At 49.8% G+C, this 19,136-nt stretch overlaps 5 protein-coding genes across 5 annotated transcripts; 2 read left to right on the top strand and 3 right to left on the bottom strand.

The window, feature by feature from the left end:
- Positions 1-1,074: 1,074 nt before the first annotated feature.
- On the bottom strand, positions 1,075-2,540 carry COCCADRAFT_9029 (uncharacterized protein; the record flags this gene model as incomplete). Its single annotated transcript, XM_007718878.1, has 2 exons — positions 1,075-2,447; positions 2,501-2,540. The coding sequence occupies 2 exons, from the start codon at positions 2,538-2,540 to the stop codon at positions 1,075-1,077; spliced, it is 1,413 nt and encodes a 470-aa protein (XP_007717068.1).
- A 944-nt stretch (positions 2,541-3,484) lies between these two features.
- On the bottom strand, positions 3,485-4,528 carry COCCADRAFT_9028 (uncharacterized protein; the record flags this gene model as incomplete). The annotated part of the gene is made up of 1 exon (XM_007718877.1): positions 3,485-4,528. The coding sequence occupies one exon, from the start codon at positions 4,526-4,528 to the stop codon at positions 3,485-3,487; it is 1,044 nt and encodes a 347-aa protein (XP_007717067.1).
- Positions 4,529-4,701: 173 nt separating this feature from the next.
- Positions 4,702-5,266, top strand: COCCADRAFT_30155 (uncharacterized protein; the record flags this gene model as incomplete). The annotated part of the gene is made up of 2 exons (XM_007718876.1): positions 4,702-4,893; positions 4,928-5,266. The coding sequence occupies 2 exons, from the start codon at positions 4,702-4,704 to the stop codon at positions 5,264-5,266; spliced, it is 531 nt and encodes a 176-aa protein (XP_007717066.1).
- Positions 5,267-6,561: 1,295 nt separating this feature from the next.
- COCCADRAFT_9027 (uncharacterized protein) lies at positions 6,562-14,027 on the top strand (the record flags this gene model as incomplete). Its single annotated transcript, XM_007718875.1, has 4 exons — positions 6,562-7,030; positions 7,081-7,466; positions 7,529-11,430; positions 12,323-14,027. 4 exons carry the CDS (start codon positions 6,562-6,564, stop codon positions 14,025-14,027), a joined length of 6,462 nt encoding a protein of 2,153 aa, XP_007717065.1.
- Positions 14,028-14,748: 721 nt separating this feature from the next.
- On the bottom strand, positions 14,749-18,332 carry COCCADRAFT_40879 (uncharacterized protein; the record flags this gene model as incomplete). Its single annotated transcript, XM_007718874.1, has 3 exons — positions 14,749-16,044; positions 16,092-17,429; positions 17,514-18,332. 3 exons carry the CDS (start codon positions 18,330-18,332, stop codon positions 14,749-14,751), a joined length of 3,453 nt encoding a protein of 1,150 aa, XP_007717064.1.
- Between the last annotated feature and the right edge of the window lie 804 nt (positions 18,333-19,136).

The raw sequence follows: 19,136 nt of genomic DNA, 5'->3' as shown, positions 1-19,136 counted from the left end.
CTATTTCCCTCTACTGCGCGATAGCGCGCTAGATGCACGCTTTAAGAGTAGTCGCAAACGATATTGTATAAGAGATTTGTATATATTTAGCTAAAATTACACCTATTCTAGGAAACTTGAAGTTGGTGTTTTGAATATCATGCTCTTTAAACGTCTGCTTAAATTCATGATATGATGATGTGATTACATATAGTCTAGATACGTTTGAACCGCCACCATATCCTCCTCCTCCTTCACCATACTCTAGCACTGCCTACTCCAAGTGCCCTTACAGCCCGAGACCTCTTTCTCACACAAACATCTTACATCTTCAATCACCTTTCTACCCTTGGTGGACCTTCCAATATCATCCCCTCGCTCCCGACCCCTTCATAATATTTTGCGCACAAGTTGCCCCGCCTCTACACGCTGAACATACATTTTTCCTAGTTTCAATCTCAAAATTCCACATCCAAAATTTTCGATTCAGGAGCCGCAGCAGCTTCGTATTAAAAGATACCACGAGGAATTCTTTTAAGTACTGGGCCTTTTTGAAGACTTGAAGGATACGGGTGTACAATCTGCGGGATGACGGTATCAGCTATGGAAGGACTGGCTGCAGCGTACTTTAGATACGAAAAGACAGGGATAGGAGACTTAGGTATGAGAAGAGCCTTAAATTATCTATTAATCGGTGGTTGGGCTGGTAGTAAATGGATAAATTGGTGGTTAGCTCTTGTAATTGGGATGAGGTGTCAGAAGGGTAGTCTGGGGGTGCGAGGGACTATATGGACTGGCATGTTAGTTGAGAGATGAGAGGGAATAGGTCAAATCTCTTCTAGTGATTATAAAAGAAAGCTTCTGAATATGGTCTTAATATGTTGAGGAGGGGATTGAGATATTCACAATTTTAGTCATCAAGATAGCGTCGTCTCTACTTATTTCTATGTATCACTCTGTTCATTATATTCCTTCCTTCTTATGACGTTTAGAACCGAGATTCTGTGGGCAGATTTCGACAAACACTCTCCAATATCCTCAAATATACCAAATCGCGTAACCCCACACAGTTATTCAAGCCCAGCACCTTTCACCCTAAAACCCCTCAGACTCAAAATACCCCCCAAACCCCTTGACAACTCCGTCTACAAACCTATCCTCCAGCACCCCTTCCTGCCAGCAAAACCCAATCGTTAACCCCCCATCCGCACCAGACACAACACTTGTATTTAGCGGCGCCCCAAAAGCCACTGCACTGCGACTAAACGCCATCCTACCCACGCGCCACTTCGCCTCTTCATTCCCAGCACCACGCATGAACCTGCCAATGTTTGAAATCTCAAACGCGGCATCCCGAGGTCCACCAATCATACTTTTGAAGACAGCAGCGACATCGGGAATTGCGCCGAAGAACGCGACGGAAGTGTAGGGTTCACCTGATGGCGAGGGGTTGCCGGTTAGATACTTGGATATGGCGTCTGCTGTGTGGCGTGCAGCAGGCAGTCCAAGCACTGCGTCTTCCGACTCGGAGGCAAAGTGTGAACGCGGTATTTGAACTTTGATAGCGTCGATGAAGCTGCCGATTGCGTTGGTGGAGTCTCCTGATGGGAGGTTGAGCCAGGGGCGGAGGTTGATGGGTATGATGCCTGTTAGGGCTTCTGTGGTTGGTGGGAGGGCGTCAAAGAGCGCGTGGGCGAGGGTGGCTTGGAGACCGGCTGTTACGGATAGGTTGCTGGACTTGCATTTTCGGGCGAAGGAGGTGGAGGAGGTGGGTGAGAGGTAGAGTGTGCGGTAGTGGGTCTGGCAGGGGAGACGGATGGAATTGCCGGTCCATTCTTGGAGGCCTGGGGTGCGGTGGTCGACTGGGTTTGGATTGAGGGGGAGTGGATGGAGTTGTTCGAGGGTTGGGAGGAGTTGAGCGTTGGGTGAGGAGTGGACGAGTGTGATGATGTTTGACAAAGACTCGCTTGATGAGGAAGCTGCGTTTAGTGCTTCGCTGAAGGATTTGTGGAAAAATAGACCAGCTGCGCCATCGCCGATGCTGTGGTAGAAGATGAATGAGGCAGTGAAGTTGAGCTCATTCTCTGCATCTCGAAGAATGACCAGGCGCCAGAAAGGCAGTTTGCCGTAATCGGACTTGAAGTCTATGTTGTGTTGCTCTTGAAGTATCTCGTCGAGTTCAGAGTCCTCTCCGATCTCTTCCAATGGCCGTTCTCGAGTCAAGAAAGTAACAGAGCGTGTGAGATCAATTGTTGGTAGCTGGACCCAGTACGCATCTGGAGAGTCTTCGTCGACAGGAATGGCTGACAAGATGGCATGTTCTTGTATCACATATTCCAATGCAGCGTAAATGACGCGTTGTAGATCGTACTGAGCAGCAGGTTCGGATACTCCGTAGTGTGCAGATAAGCCCACATTGTTGAAAAAACCTAGGGCGTGAGAGACTGCGGAAAGCTGTTCAGATCGCCCTGTTTTTGTTCAGTTACAACTTTATGTTGACATGTGATGTGTGACTACCAACCCAGCGAACGTAGTTTGAGGGGCTGTTCAATGTCTCCCATATTTGATTTGCTGTTCACTTGTTTACTACAAGGCTAGAAGTAGAGGTTGATGTCCAAGTTCTTGGGACTTTATGTAAACAATGTCAGTTTGCCCGCCTTATAGATATATCAACTTGCACTTGTATTAGATGACAAGGCTGAGTAATGAGATTCCCACACATTGTTTCGCGGGGCTGTTATTATGTCCTTTGTGTAAGTGTGAGATCCTTCGGAGTACAGTCTAGCACTAATGTCAGGCGGGACACTCGTTCAATCCCACACTCTGTAGTGCATCCGTTACCAACACCGCCTCCTTGGTCAAGATGACCCTGCTGAGTGGCAATTGGGAAATGCTAAAAAAAACCAAGGCGTGGCGCATGAGTTGTGCATTTTCCTTCCTGTTAATTCCCAATGTAATAGCTGTGTGTATCCGCTTCTCTGCAGGTAAGCTGACGAAAAGGCGCAAAAATGCTCACTTAACTGGGGCAGCCAAAGGATTGCAGGGAAAGGATAGACCAGCCGTGTAATCCAAACTTAAATCAGCCAAAACTACAACTCCGTGTTTGCTAATCCCCGATGTAGCTCAGTCGCTTGACCGGGATGTTGCAGTGGGGCTGATACTAGCCCCTGCTAACGCCGATCTTTGCTCAACTAGGAATACTGAGCGTTGATATGTCAATGTCTAGTAGGCTTGACTAGTATTTTACGTGGAAGATTTTGGCCCGTAACCAAAAGATGAATGCCTATGCAACATTATTGCCAAGCTTGTTGGTGTTGAGAGCTGTAAAATAATAGAATGGTTGATTTCTCGTAGACTATACTATCTATACAGTGAGGCTGAGGGAAGCCGTCTAAGTCTAGGTAATGCCACCATTAAGTGTGCTTGTTCTGAAACACGAACAGTCTGGCAACGCGTCACCTTAGCGTGGACTGGCATGTGACAGAAGACCGGGAGATGTTACCCATTATGCGATGTCCTTGTCAGCCCTTGTACTTCTCATCATTCTCTTGAGCCAGGCGCGCTTAGCAGCAATTGCTGCACCAGCCACAGGTACTTCAGGGTTGTCAATGGCATCAAATAGGTGGATGCCTCCCGGCCAGACGTGCAGTTCACACGAAGAACCAGAACGCCACATAGTCATGGCGTACATGACAGCAGGATCGCGGAAGACCTCGCACTCTGCAGCATCAATGTATGCTTGGGGCAGATTGGACAGGTCAGTGGCCCGGGATGGTGATTGATAATGGGAAACATGTTCCGTGTCGCGCTGACCGGCCAAGGCATGGTTCCAGGCGGCACGATTGGTAAGACCGTTCCACGGCACACCGTATTCAAACTGACGGTCCGAGACACTGTTACACCTGTCGTCCAACATAGGCGAAAGAAGCATCTGGGCTTTGATAGGGATGGAAGGATTTGATCTGTCGCGTGCCATCAAGCAGGCAGCTGCGGCAAGAGGGGCACCGCCTGATGAGCCGCAAACAATGATTTGAGCGGCGTCAATCCCCAGGTCTGCAGCATGCGTCGACATCCATACGATACTATCGTAGCAGTCCTCAGCGCCACCAGGAGCAGGAGTTTCTGGGGCTAGGCGATATTCGACTGACGCAATGGCACACGGCACATCTTGCACCAGGTCGACAAGTGAAGGAATGGTGCTGAAGCGGTCACCTGAGATCATTCCTCCTCCATGCACAAAGAACAAGACTGGCAGAGGGCCCCGTGCTGCCGCAGGCGTGAAGACAGATAGAGGAATAGTATGGCCCTCTGAGCCTGGAACTGCATGTTGTGCATGCGTCAGATATGGATGGGACTCGAGTATCATGTCAAGGGTCACGCTCAGGTCGAAACTCCGCATAAAGGTGACGTCCAGCTCTTCCGGCAGCAGCACCGAGTCGACAATAGGCGCCAATGCGACATCGATGGCTGGCCGGGGCAGTGTGATGCGTGGGTCCAGCCGGCCAGCCTGCGAATAGGGATAGGGATAGGGTGGTGGCTGCGAGCTCATGGCGATAACGAAGTGCTAGTGAGCCACAGGTAGATGTGCGCTTGGACACGTACATGTATGTGCAGTGCCTCTCCGACCTATGCAGACGGTTGTATTTGCGCATATAACGCTCGGGCTAGGGATCTCGACTACACGTGGATTAGATGAATGGACCCGCGACCCGGGGGCTGGACATGCGTCAGCCTTACAGCAGAAAGACATGGTCCCGAAGCCCCTTGCAACGGCCCGCCCGCTGTGCCGGTCAGAGAAGCAAGTCCGCCGCTGCGCATGGCGCCCAAACGCCACACACAAGCGATCTTACAGTCAATGGAGGCGTGGGGGAAAATGTGTCGATCCGCGCTGACCTGAGCCCCTTGGCCTTGTACGTATGATGGAACTAGTAGCTGCTGCATTTAGAAGGTCGAAAAGTTACGAGCAAGATTGCACAATCCTTCGCCAAGCGAATCAACTCAACCATCTGCCGTGAGCACATTTCAACGTGAGCAAGTTTTGCCTGCTGGATTCTACTGGCGCACTTCCCGTTCGATATGGGCCCGTGCGAGAGCCGAGTGGAGTTTTGCGGCTGCGGCTGAGTTGGACCAAGATGTAGGCCAATGCGAACCGGTTCCAGTACTGAATGCTTACATACGCCTTGGAAAACAAGGTGTTGGCTTTGTGGCGTGTTCTGTACAACGTAAAGTTCTGGCTGCCTTATTAGTCGTCATTGTACTACTAAGTATCAGGCCGGAGACTGAATGAACTTCCGGGTCACATGCAAGGGCTGTGGAACACATAACCGGCTGTTGGAAACTACATTAGCCAACCTCGAGTGGTCTCTGGTTTCGTCACTACTGATACTACCTGTAGAACCACTGTCCACAATTGGGTCTGTTACATGATAAAGGGCGCAGGCACGTAGCATTTGTGATGTTGGGTCCATGAGTTGCATGCGTATGCCTGAAGAGATTTAGCGTACTGGAGGGAAGAGCTACTCACATTCAGCTCAAACTAGGCAAGCCATGACCAAGCCCCTATGGTGTCTGACAGGCCGGCAGTAGCCGCTTAAGTCGTCAGTCTTTGTGGTTGATGTTTTTTATTAGAAGCGTTGAACATCTGCCCCAGCAATTAGCGTCAGGCAAGTATGGAAAAAATAAGCGACGCCATACCTACTGAACCACTCAAACTGAGCAAAGAAGCACGCCGCCCTTACTAAGCAGATGTGTATAGCCTGGATGTAGTACAACGCTGCGAAGCGTTGGTGTGTTTGGTGGCTTCGCGATCATCTTGCTGCGCTTGGCTTTCGCCATCTGAACATGGGTGAGCTGTCAGACTGCAGCCGCGCGCATGCAACAAGCGCATCCCCGGTGTTGGTGTTTTGTTACAAGTTAGAGTTACATGTTTGTGGCTGGGATGCAGTAAGCTTCCTCTATGATCAGAGTTTGGTTGCAAGTCACTGCGACGTGTCCATCACCGCCATGCACTAGTCAGGACTAGGGCCCCTGCCATCCCACCCAGCCGGCACACCACCACACCACTCCGCCCCTCCCTGTCACTGGGCGCATCAACGCTTTCGCTTGCTAACCTTCTCATTCCTGAGCTCGCGGCTTGGCTAACGAGCAGGTGAATGCAAACTGATCCAGCACCATGATGCCCTGAGCACACCGCAGCTGTTGCTGTACCCCCCTCCTGTGTCAGATAGACATGTCAGGTCATGCCGCTACGCATAGCAGAGCCCCATTCCCATTGTCTGCTGCCTCATCCAGACACAGGGCCACCAACATGCCTAGCCACTACAATTACGCCTACCGGGGAACTGACTGTCAGCTCTGCCTGCGCTGAGCTCTGTGTTCCAAGTATGAACACAAATCCACATGCTCTGACAAGGGCCACTAGTTGTTACCCCATTTAGAGACTCATGTGATCCTTGCATCTCTTTCTCCACCACCAGCTTCCAGCTACTCAACTGTTTAAAGCGTCCCAAGACCACGCCAGAAGTCTGGGCACATACTCCAATCACCCCTCTGTTTTGGGAATCAACTCATCTATTCATAATCATGTACAGAACATCTGACAGTCCCTCCATCGATTCAGTGCGAAGCCAAATGCCTCCACCATATACACGCCATGACAGTTCAGTCGGACTCGGCCTGTCACTTCAACAAGAGGAACCAACCGTCACCATCACTCCAAGCCCAATGAACAACATATCTAATGACATCCTTGAGATCATGCACGAGCATGCGCTCAACAAGTTCAATGACTCCAGAGAGCGATTGGCTGCTGGGAGGGAACATCTTTTGTCGAGGATTGACACTTTTGTTCAAGCAGGTCAGCGTGTCGAAGCATGTTTGCCAGCGTTTCCTTTCAAGTCAGCCAACAAAGTCTACAAAGTGCTTGGCTCTCTGCCAGACAAAGCTGAAGAGTTGGCTCTCGAGAGGCTGCACAGAATGTGTACAAGAATCAAGCAAATCTACAAGCCTGGAGCGAGAGTGACAATCATCTCAGACGGCATCACATACAATGGTAACAAATCTCTCAATAGTACATAGGAAGCCTGCTGATGTAGATTCTAGACCTACTGTCGATATCAGATCGCGATACCTGGGCTTACGGAGAAGCTCTACGAGAGATGGCTATTGAGAAGAAATTCACTTCTATTGCTTTCTCCCGATTACGAGACTTACTCGAATTTCCACTGCCAGAAAAGATGCGAGAAATCACATATGTTGCCAACTGCACAAACTTCAGACGGTTACTCTTGAATGAGTTTGGAAGGCCGGATATCGACATTGACAAGGAGATCACAGCCAATCCAGATACGAAACTGACATACCTCGGCTACCGCAAATTTCTGGAGTCAGATCTGAAACACATATTCAACACTGGAGAGAATCGTGGCCGCAATCAATACAAGAGAGACGTCAAGTATCTCGCAAAGGAGATGCTCATGAGGGGCTATGTAAGTATCTTAGTTTCGCATTTGAGAAGGTTTCTGGGTTGCAATGCTAACAATGACTCTAGGCGTTTGCTGGAGCAGTGAAGAAAGCGTTCCCAAACCACGTCAGACTGTCGATACACGAATCGATTGGAGAGCACAAACTGTCAATCAGCCTCTTAAACACAAGGACTGGTTACACTACTCCATGGCATTGCACCGTAGCTCAGCTGGCCGATGGAGAGTGGGTTAGCGCTCCCATGGGTGAGTTCCAGCAGGATCCACGTCTCGAGCTAGTCTACGAGAACGGCCGGCCCAGCTACTTCAAAGAGCAGTCGCAAACGACAGACTTTCCCGAGATTAACGAGACAACTGCAAGCTACCTCCAGGCTCCGAAAATTTTCGACAGCACTAAGAGCGGGTATTCTTCGCCAAGTGCGATGTCGTTGCGTAGTGGCTTCTCGACTCCGCCTACATCCCATAGCCATTCACCGCTCATTTCCTGGGTTGAACCTAGCGATAACGCCAAACCTACTCAGGCTCTTTCATTCAACGATGCTGATGAAATACCATACGGGCGAAGACTTATTCCTCAAATCATGGACCAACTAGCAGCAGTGGACCCTGGACGCGTTGTCTTCTCTATTGCAAACGCTTCAAACGAATCCCTAGAGTTCAAAGACATATCTGCCAAAGCCTTTGTGGAAGCTGTTGACAAGACAGCTTGGTGGCTCCAAGAACAGGTTGGGCAGTCAGCATCGGTCCAGCCCATTGGCTACATTGGCCCGCATGATCTACGTCACATTCTGATCACTTACGCCTGCGTCAAGGTCGGCTATGCTGCCCTTTACCTTTCTCCTCAGAACAGTACTGAAGGAGCATTGGCCGTGCTAGAAGCAACTCAGTGCCAAATCTGGGCTAAAGCAAGTGAAGTGGCAATGGTGCCTCTTGTCGAAGATGTTCTACAGAAACGTCGGATGAAGTTGCTCGAGATTCCACTACTTGATCAACTCTTGGACGCAAAGGGTACCAAGCCATTTCCATACACAAAGAATTTCGATGAGGCTTCTACTGAGCCTTTCTGTTATCTCCACACGTCGGGTTCCACAGGAGTTCCGAAGCCCATTCCTTGGACTCACGCACTCATTGGAACGATGGATGCAGTCCGTTTGCTCCCCCCGGTCGATGGCATGGTTCCTTGGACTGCTGACTGGAAGGAAGGCGACTCGATATACTCATCTTTCCCCATGTGTCATGGCGCAGGAATCATCATGGACATTCTGATGCCCGCCCTTTTTAGCCTTCACTGCGTGCTTGGGCCGTCTGGCGTCATCCCAAATATCTCACTGATTGAGAAGCTTGTTGAATCCTCAAGAATCAACATATGGAGCATGGTCCCTTCGCTTGTCGACGAGCTCGGAGAGACACCAGATGTTTTGGCCAAGTTCCAATCATCACCTTCCAAGTTTATTTGCGCATCTGGAGGTCCAGTCACTCTCTCAAGTGCTGGAAAGGTCAACAACGTCATCAGAGTGCTTAATCTAACTGGAACAACGGAGGGATTATTCATTGGCAACCTTGTAGTAGACAGAGAAGACTGGTCTTGGTTTGCTTTCCACCCTTACTCTGGGTTCGAGTTCAAGGAAGTAGAGCCAGGAGTCTTTGAGCACTGGGTATACCGCAATGAGCATGCATCATTGTTCCAAGGTATCTTTCACACATTCCCTGACAAGTCCTTTGTCAACTTCAAGGACTTGTACCGGCAGCATCCTGAGAAGCCAAACCTTTGGGCTTTCAATGGTCGTAACGACGATCTGATTATTTTGTCCAATGGATACAAGATTTTGCCCCTTGAAATCGAGGCTCTCATTGGCACGCATCCTGCAATCAATGGATGTCTGGTTGTGGGCAGCAACAAGGCTCAGGCCGGACTCCTCATAGAGCTGAAAGACCCTCTTTCAAAGGACGAAGAGATGACAGAGAGTATCTGGTCTCATATTGTGACGTCTATGTCATCGTCGCGGCTTACCGTGAAATTATCGCGAGACTATGTTGCTTTTGCTCAGCCCGACAAGCCGTTTGTCCGTACTGATAAAGGTACGGTCAAGCGCAAAGCTACCTTGATTCTCTACGAAGACTACATTGAGAGGTTCTATAGCTCTCGGGAACAGGAGACTAGCTTTGTGGTTGATACCAGTTCTACAGCGGCCATGCAGCGTTCTATTCGGGAGATTCTTGCGTCGTCTCAACCCGCCGTTCGCGATGCTTCTGTCGATGATGACTTGTTTGCACTTGGCCTCGACTCGCTTGGAGTGTCAGCAGCTGTCAATGCGATCCGAGCAGCGACCAAGGGCTTGAGCAAACTCGCTCCCCGCCATCTCTATGCAAACCCAACTCTAGCAAGGTTCAACGCTGCGCTTGATTCGATGATGGCGGAAGAACAAGGCACTACCGTTGCGAAGCGACAGGTGCAGAGTCAGCAAACAAGGATGCAACAGTTGCTCGCACGGCGTAAAGCACACCAGTCTTTTAGACTAAACCCTTTCGACTACGTCAATCCCAACCACTACATGGGACTCATGTTCTACTTCCCTCTTCGCGCGGATACAACTTTCGAGGAGACCTTTTCTAATCTGCAAGCGGGACTCGACAAGACTTTGGAACTTATCCCTGCCCTTGGAGGGAAAATGATAGAATGCTCAGAACAAGAAGTTGGCTTCACAAAAGGTGATCTCTGCGTTTCAATCCCACCTTTTGGCTCTCCAGCACGTCAACGTCTAGTATTCAAGGATCTGAGCGACGAGCTTCCATCTTTTGAGACTCTGCGGGATGGCGGATTCGTACCGTCCGCCTTCAAGGATGAGCAGGTGCTGAGGCAAGATACCTTCCCACAGCTACCTGCAGACATACTTGTTGCGCAAGCCAACTTTGTCAAAGGAGGATGCATTCTGGCTGTCGATCTGAACCATTGCTGCCTCGACGGGGTTGGAGCCGTCCTTGCTGTCAAAGCATGGGCTGAGAACTGTAAGAGCCTGCAAGGGGATGCCTCGGCCTCCTGCGAGTGGTTCGATGCAGAGAGCTTCAATCACAACCTTCCTGAAGTTCTTCATGAACTGGAGGGATATGCACGACCGGTGGAGGAGATCGACCCCAGTGTGTGGAACTTTTTACCATTTGTTCCATCGGATGAAGCTCTCGCAAAGCATTCTTCACAACAAACTGAGTCGGAAGTGTCGCTGCTCAAATATACCCTGCACTCAGTATGGCCACTGCCTGCTGCAGAGCGGAAGATGGACACGACTTTGTTTCTCATTCCTCCCGAGAAGGTCCAATTGTTGAAAGAAGATGTCGCGAGAGAGTCGGGACTCAGCGGTTCTGTGCCCTCCATCAGCGACATTGTTCAAGCATTCTTCTGGCGCTCAGCGCTGAGGGCCCGCTACTCTGTTGCAAAGAACAGCGGCCGGGAGTTCGATGCCGACGAGTGTTCGATCTTGGAGTTGCCCACTGACGGTCGACCATACTTTTCATCTCTGCTTCCGTCGACATACATGGGCAGTCTGCTTACGCTCAATCGTACCATCATGCCCATAGAGAAACTTTGCAACCAGGAAACGAGTATTCTGCACATTGCGCAGGTGTTGCGCAGTTCCGCAGCGCGTATGACGCCTTCGTTAGTCCACGATGCTTTCACCCTGCTACAATCACTGCCAGATCACTCCAGGTTTTCTACGGCTAACATGGGTCTCGACCACATGCACGCCATGATTTCCAACATGATGCTGTTCCAGATGAGTGAGATTAGTTTTGGTGGTCGCTACTTTGCCAATGGCGGCTCCCCAGAGACAATGAGGCCTCAACTTGAACGAGGCAGCGGACGATTTAGGTTTCTGGTAGTATATCCACTGAAGGCTGATGGTGGAGTGGAGTTGGCGTTGGGTACTTTCCCTGAGGAACGGGAGATGCTTGCACGCGACGAGGAGTTCACAAAGTACGCACATCTGGTGGACGTGGCCAGTTGCTAGTGCAGAGGTGTTGGATTTAGAGTGGCGAACAGAAGTATTACACAGGCTGATATTTATTTTCTATACTTTTCAACTTGTATTTCGGATAGGTTTACTCCACCCTCCATTGTACAGTACATCAGATTATGGATCATGCACTTCTTTTCTCTTTGGGTGATTTTTGTATGCAAAATATATTATCGCAATATAAATCGTTCATAACAAGACACTCAAGCTTTGGAGAGGTGAAACCCAGGGCAAAGCTGACCACCAGCTTACCGTAGGCGGGCGCCCCGTCAGGCGTACAGTAAGGGTCGCCACGAAACCCGGACAGTAAGCAACATCACCGACCCAATCTTTATCTCATGCACAATAGGCTCAGCACGGCGCAAGGATAGACGTAAGGCACGTTTTCCGCCGTAACTGCGCCGGCTCACCACATACATGCGCACGGGCAGGGGTGGTTGTCTACGCCACAACACTCGCAAATGTGCTCAATTCCTACCAACACCGCGGGACCCACTTGCATCTGCACCTGCATACCTTCTTGGCTCTGTACTCCCCCCATTCCCTTTTCGCCCCCCGCCTCCCACTGTCACTATCCTACCAAACTATGTTCAAGCGCCCCTCCCCCGTCGTCCCCCCTTCGCTTATTTGCTCAAACCCCCGACCATCTATCTTTTTCTTATATTAAAACGGACGAACTGAGTTGGTGTCTGAAAGCATGGTGTATACCTCTCGATCCCCATTCTACACCGGGGAGTCCTCTTATTCCCCTTCTTCTTCTTCTGCTCACTCTCGTGCTTCTATCGAGGAAGAGCCTCTTTTATCGCCGTCCTCCAATATGTCTGCGTGTGCGGACGAAACTAAGAATGGCAGGTCGACTGTTGTTAGTTCGGAGCAACAGGAGGCTAATTCGCCTTTTAACGATGAGAGCCAGGAGGAGCGTCTGGATTCTGATGCGCAGGCTGGGGTGCAGGCTATCGAGGCTACGACGATGGCGTGGACGAAGACGAGTTTGGTTGTGGCGTATATTATGCTCTGGCTAATTTACTTTGTCGAGACGCTGCTGGGAGGCACGGCACTTGCTTTGTTGCCTTATGTCACTTCAGCCTTTTTCGCTCACTCGCTCACGCCTACTGTCAGTATCCTGAGCAGTGTTATCGGCGGCGTTACGAACCTTACTATTGCCAAAGTCATCGACGTCTTTGGTCGGCCACCTGGTCTCCTGTTTTGCCTGGGCCTCGGAACTATGGGGTTGATTATGATGGCTGCTTGCAATGGCGTCGAAGCTTATGCTGCTGCTATGATTTTTCATACTGTCGGCAATAATGGGATTCAGTATATCATGTCTGTCTTCATTGCTGATACGACGAAGTTGAAGAATCGGGGACTGATGCAGGCTCTCATGAACACGACGGCGCTGATCACGGGATGGATTGCTGGACCTGTTGCTGAGGGATTTCTTGGGGGACCGGGATGGCGTTGGGCTTTTGGAATGTTCTGCATTCTTGTACCGGCTGTTGTGCTGCCATTGTATGGACTGCTTCTCAGCAACTACCACAAGGCACAGCGTCTGGGCCTTATTCCTGAGCGCAACAGTGGTCGCAGTACGCTGCAGTCCATCATGCACTACAGCCGCGAATTCGACGCTGTCGGTCTCATTCTGCTCTCTGCCGGTGTCGGCTTGTTCCTCCTACCTTTCAACCTGTACACCACCCAGGGTCGAGGCTGGTCATCACCACTAGTTGTCAGCATGCTCGTCGTCGGCATCGTTCTCATGATCCTCTTCGTCATCTGGGAGCGATTCTTCGCCCCTGTCTGCTTCCTCCCCTACCGCCTCCTCCGCGACCGCACCGTCCTGGGCGCCTGTCTCCTCTGCACCTCCCTCTTCGCCAGCTACTTCGTCTGGAACAGCTACTTCGGCTCCTACCTCCAAGTCGTCCAAGGCCTCAGCGTCAAAAACGCAAGCTACGTCACCCAATCCTTCACCGTCCTAAACGTTCTCGTCGCTCTCTCCGCCGGCTACGTAATCCACCGCACCGGCCACTTCAAGCTCATTTCCATCGTCGTCGGGCTCCCCCTTAGTATCCTCGGGCAGGGCCTAATGATTCACTTCTTAGCTCCAGGAAACATTGGGTATATAGTCATGTGCTTCCTCTTCATCTCCATCTCCCAAGGCCTCCTCATCATCACTGACGAAATCGCAATCCTCTCCGCTGGCTCCCACGACAACGTCGCTTCCATGCTTGCCATTGTCAGCATCTTCGGCAATATCGGCGGCGCAATCGGATACACCATTGCTGCATCTGTCTGGACGGATATTCTGCCTTCGCGCCTCATGCAGTATCTACCGGAAGACGATCTTCCCAATCTCGTCATGATTTACAGTGATATTACGACGCAGCTTTCTTTTCCGATGGGGTCGCCCACACGTATGGCGATTCAGCGTGCGTATGAAGATGCATTTACAAGGTTGCTCTCGATTGCGACGGGGCTTTGGGTTTTGGCTGCTGTAGGAATTTTCCTTTGGAGGAATATTAATGTTAAGGAGATTAAGCAGAGTAAGGGTCATGTGTGGTAGATGGATATCGGGTCTGTATGGAGACATAGTATTCCTTTAGAAGTCAGTTGAATAACTGTTATAGACAAGCATGCTGCAATACCCTAGTCTACCGTGATACCTTTTTTTCTTCTGCAAGTTTGAATCGTTTTCTAGCGCATTTTATAAGCAGATGTACGTGGTATATATCTATCCTAGACCAGCGCGTTGTCCTAGCACATCAGCTTCTAATGCTGAAAAATATGTTTTTAGCGGCAGTGAGGGAATGGCTAAACAGGCTGTAAAGGGTCAAATTAAAGTAAGAAGATGTGCGTTGCGGCAGTTTCTCCGCGCGGACGGCAAGATCTTGGAGACTTATGGAAGTAGGCTTTTGGTTTAACCGCGTCTTAATATATAGTAGCTTGTAGTAGCGTACTGTCGTATGCACAGATTTCATGTAAAGTATTGCGTCTTGCAGCCAACATGCTGTCTGATTAAACTGAGACTGTGGCGCATACGGCATGCTTCTGGAAGTTCCTCTTATGTACCTGTTTATTAGGGATATCAACTCCAAAGTTGTTTGAGTGCTTCTGGGAATATCTAGTGACATGTCTGAGCTGGTATTTTCTCCAGTTTTCTCAGTGAGCGTGCCGAGAATATATATCTGGACATGTCTGTCTCCCTTGCAGAACTACATCAGTTTGAATGAAGAAAAGAAGGAGAGATAGGATGTGGCTAGGAAGAATAAGAGAAACGATATTCTCTAAGAAGTTCCAACCGAGCCATCGATAGTGCATATCCATACTGTACGAGAATACGTGACAATTGCAATCTTGTTGTTTTTGACAGCGGACCTCGAACCGCGATACTCTGGAGGAATCCAGAGAATCTTCTCTCCTTCTAGTAAAATCCAGTTGTTGAAGCGGTCCACGCAAATATCTCTATCAACATTCTGCACATCGCCAAGATTGATGATATTGCTAGTAGTGCCACTAATGGAGGCATCAAGGTGAAACTTGCCCTCAGTGGTAAGGATATGTGCTCCATCGGGCGAAAAGGCGACTGATTGGGTCCAACGGCTAGGTCCCTCAACCGTCTGTAGATACCGCCCACTATACGCATCCCAGATTTTAACCTCGTTTCCCATCGACACCAGTCTCGTTCCATCGGGCGAGAAGGCTACTGAGTCGATTCGACCACTATGACTCTCAAGCGTTTGTAAGTGATACCTACTTTGCATGTCCCAGATCTTAGTTGTGGCAACATCTGACGCCGAAGCCAGCCTGGTTCCATCGAGCGAGAAGGCTACCGAATTGATAAAACTATACCCCTTCTTGAGCGTTTTTAGGCACTGCCAATTTTGCGTGTCCCAGATAATGATTTCATTTGACGCCGACACCAACGTCGTCCCATCAGGTGAGAAGGCTACTGAGCTGACCCAGTTGTCATGCTCCTCGAACGTCTGTAGGCGCTCCCCATTTTTCGCGTCCCAGATCTTGATTGTCGTGTCGTCTGAAGCCGATGCTAGCTTTGTTCTATCGGGCGAGAATGCTACTGAGTTGACCCGATCGCGATGCCCTTTGAGCGTCTGTAGACACTGCCCGCTATGCGCATCCCAGATCTTGACGGTCTTGTCATCTGACGCTGATGCCAGCCTCGTTCCATCAGGCGAGAAGGCTACTGAGCGGACCCATTCGCTATGTCCCTCGAGGATCTGCAGACACTGCCCACTACGCGCATCCCAGATCTGGGCGGCCTCATAGTGTGACACGAATGCCAGACTTGTTCCATCTGGCGAGAAGACTACTGATTCCGTCCGACTGCCATGCCCCTCGAGCGTCTGTAGACACGGCCCCCAGCCGTGTTCTAGATCTGGTTGGATATTACACCCTTGTGCTTGGGATTTGAAGATATTTTTGATGATGCTCATTATAGGACTGAACAGTATCCCCGATGTATAGATCTGTAGTGGCCATCTTTTGATCATACTCTTGTGATGCATGATGAAACGCCATCCATCATTAATGAGTGCAGTAAGTTCACTCAGACTTTGGTCATTCTAGCCTTGTTAGCATACTGGCTATGAGCTGTTAGTATCAGCCATACCTGCACTAGTTGAAGCACTTTAGCAACGGCTGCGATGCCTTGTTCTACGCTCTGATATAGACTGAGCGCCTCGATCCAGTATAGATATGTCTTCTTAAAGAACTCATCGATTGTAGCTAAGAGTTTTGGATTCTCTGCATTGTTAGCTGACCAGTCAGGATTCGAGTCGCAGAGATGGTCGGCCCAGTAAGTGCAAGAGTAGCGTACAGGGGCGAGAGGGTCTTGAGCGGGTATTGTAATATCCTCGGTAGCAATTCCTTGCTCTTTGAGATCATAAATGTCCCTATGCAGTGTGCTAGACAAGACTTCCATGGACCTCAAGAAGGTCGAACAATGGACAGCCTCTGCTCCGTCTGGGAAGATCTGCGAAGCTGCTTTGGTGAGCAGAAAGTCTTTAGCTGATTGATGGACAAAGTAAACGATGCCTTCTCGTAGCGTGAGGAAAGATACACAGAGAGCGACAATCTCATCTACGTCTTCAGCATTCTTCTCAACTTGTTCGGCTAGAGCGACTAGCTCAGAGATGGTTATAGGTCGATATGAAACTGCAGCCAACGCTAGAACTTGCAAACAGGTTTCTGCATCCTTTGACGCACCAATCTGGCTCACCATCCTCTCATACAGAGCGTCCAGACCAGGTGGGAATTCGGTGAGGCTTTTCCGTATATGCCTTCTAGGTGTTTTCTCCAGATTCTGACAAACCAATGCCACCCACAAAAAGGTATCATTGGCGTTCGAGTTCAAGTGTTGAAGCACTTCTAGCTGCATTTCTGGTGTGTACTGCTTCTCAGTAGCTAGAATGTTCATCTTTTGCTCAATGAAGGCGCCAACCGCCGTGGCTATTGATTCTGAATTCAGCTCAAGACTCAGCTTGATTTTGTGTCCTGCCTGCTCTAGCTGTGCTTCAATATTAGGCCAGTTGCGACTAGACACGACCCACTTAACGTGCGGAGATGCCGATGACTGTTTAGCCACAAAATCCAGCAGCTTTGGTAGATCAACAATGCACTCGTCTAAGGCATCGACGACAAGACGTGTCCTGCCAAGGCTTGGATCCTGAAGGATGTCTGTGAAGATGTCTCTTAGTGCTACCCATGCGTCTGAATCCTCAAATAGCTGTTTGCCTGCATGCTCGTGTTGCTTTTGGACATGCCGCGCCAGGAGTGGCTGCTGATCCAGAAGCATATACAGCAGTCCTCGCAAAACCGCTACGGCATTATTAATGCGCGAGTCTGTCGCTTGGCAGAAGAAGTACGCGACCGTGTTGTGTCGTATGTTCTTCTGTATCTCGTCGATTATACCGCATAGCAGCATTGTTTTGCCTTTGCCAGGATCGCCCTTTACCCAGAGCAGTTAGCCAGTGGGATCATGCTGCCATTTCTGAAAGGTGCGATTATCTAGGATCCAGTGATATGAGCTAACCAGCAAACCGCCCTTCGTTTCTTCAATGCGCTTTTTGTCGTGACGAGGATCACTATCGCGCAAGTGACGAATGCAGGCTTCCAGCTTCTCAATCTCCCGGCGAAGCCGTCTGAACGCTTCTTCTTCACCCTCCCCGTATACAGGCGCAATGTGTACACCGCAAAGACCTGATAAGGCATATGCCTTATCCTCTTTAAGCTTTGTGCTCCTCTCGTTTGCCCATCGCTGCCGTTCGTCGCATTTGAATTGGGACAATGTACTTCCATCTAGCACTTCAAGGGGAATGCTGGTTATCCTGTTGATTAAGCATCGTAGTGAAGATCTGTCACCCAGTTCGTCCCCTTCCTCGGAGAAGAACCTGACCGTGCACGGCGCAATCAGCTCTTGGAGCGTCCAGCCACGCGTGAACCAGCGGCTAGATCTAAACATAGCCTGCCAATCGGGCTCATCTACTATTTCTTCAAATCTTCTTTTCTTTGTTCGTACGTCTGATAGATAGACAAAGCATGCTTTTGCGTTCTGGTACCAACGAAACATTGACTGAATAGCTTGAGAAAGTTCAGCCTTGTCGTCTTTGTTGATGCAACACGTATCGATCCAGAAGTACTGTAGACCATCATGTTGTGCTTGTAAGTCGCAGAAGCGGATCTTTTCGTAACCGGCCTTACGCTCGCCGTTTCCATTGACGATATCTGCAAAAGTTACTTCGTCGCTGTCTTGGCCCCATGTGTGAGACAATATCGCATAAGGAGGTGCCAGCCCGTTGCTGAAGCTTTCGATGATGATTGCGCCATTTCCGTCACGTTTGAGAAGGCGCATTGAATGAGATAAATTGGTGATGAATGGATGCGGTCATCTGCAAGAGGCGGTTCACGATATGACAGGCTTCCGAATCAGAAAGCTTGTCTAGGCAGCAGAAGATAGGCTGGAAAAGCCTGGGGTTAACGTGATAGTCTTGGCCTGATCGTGGCTGTGTGCCAGCTCCATGGCTGTTTGGTGGCTGCAGCTGTGAACAGGTTGCGCGTGTTGATTCGTCACAATACCTGCACGAATTGGCATTGGACCATTCAGCGCCTACAGACTGCATGACAATCAGCACTGTTGCGAGGCTTACCTATTGCTACATTTTTTTGCTGTGCCAAACTATCTGAACTCTAGCATGGTATGAATAACCAGTGTGAAGGTAAAAACACACTCAGTACATTCGCGCCGCTGGAGTTTGCTGTGGTGAAAGGATGAGAGCTGCAGAACACATTGTGCGCGCCCGTATTCAAGCGCATTTAAGCATAGCCGAAGTACCAGAATAAAAACTGACGTGTTACAACGGGCGTCCTGAACGCTCGGATCGACTCTGGTAGTGTGCTCGGCTTCCGTAAAGTTTCAGTGGTACGCGATGTGACGGCAATATTCTGGATAGGACTGAGCTAAGGTCTCTCCGCCATGGCTGTTTTCATTCGAACACCTATCATGCTAGAATAGTCAATGCGAAGTGAAGGTGAATTCGGTGACGTCAGGGCTAAAACGATACTGTATATATCGCGTCACGTGGGATTACTCCTTCCTAGTTAACCTTTCATCTCCGTCGCTTTATCTCTCAAGTCCATTCACCACAACCCTAACGCA

This window comes from Bipolaris zeicola (assembly GCF_000523435.1).
Source record: "Bipolaris zeicola 26-R-13 unplaced genomic scaffold scaffold_261, whole genome shotgun sequence".
Lineage (NCBI taxonomy): Eukaryota > Fungi > Ascomycota > Dothideomycetes > Pleosporales > Pleosporaceae > Bipolaris > Bipolaris zeicola.
This window is presented reverse-complemented; position numbering and strand designations above follow the sequence as displayed.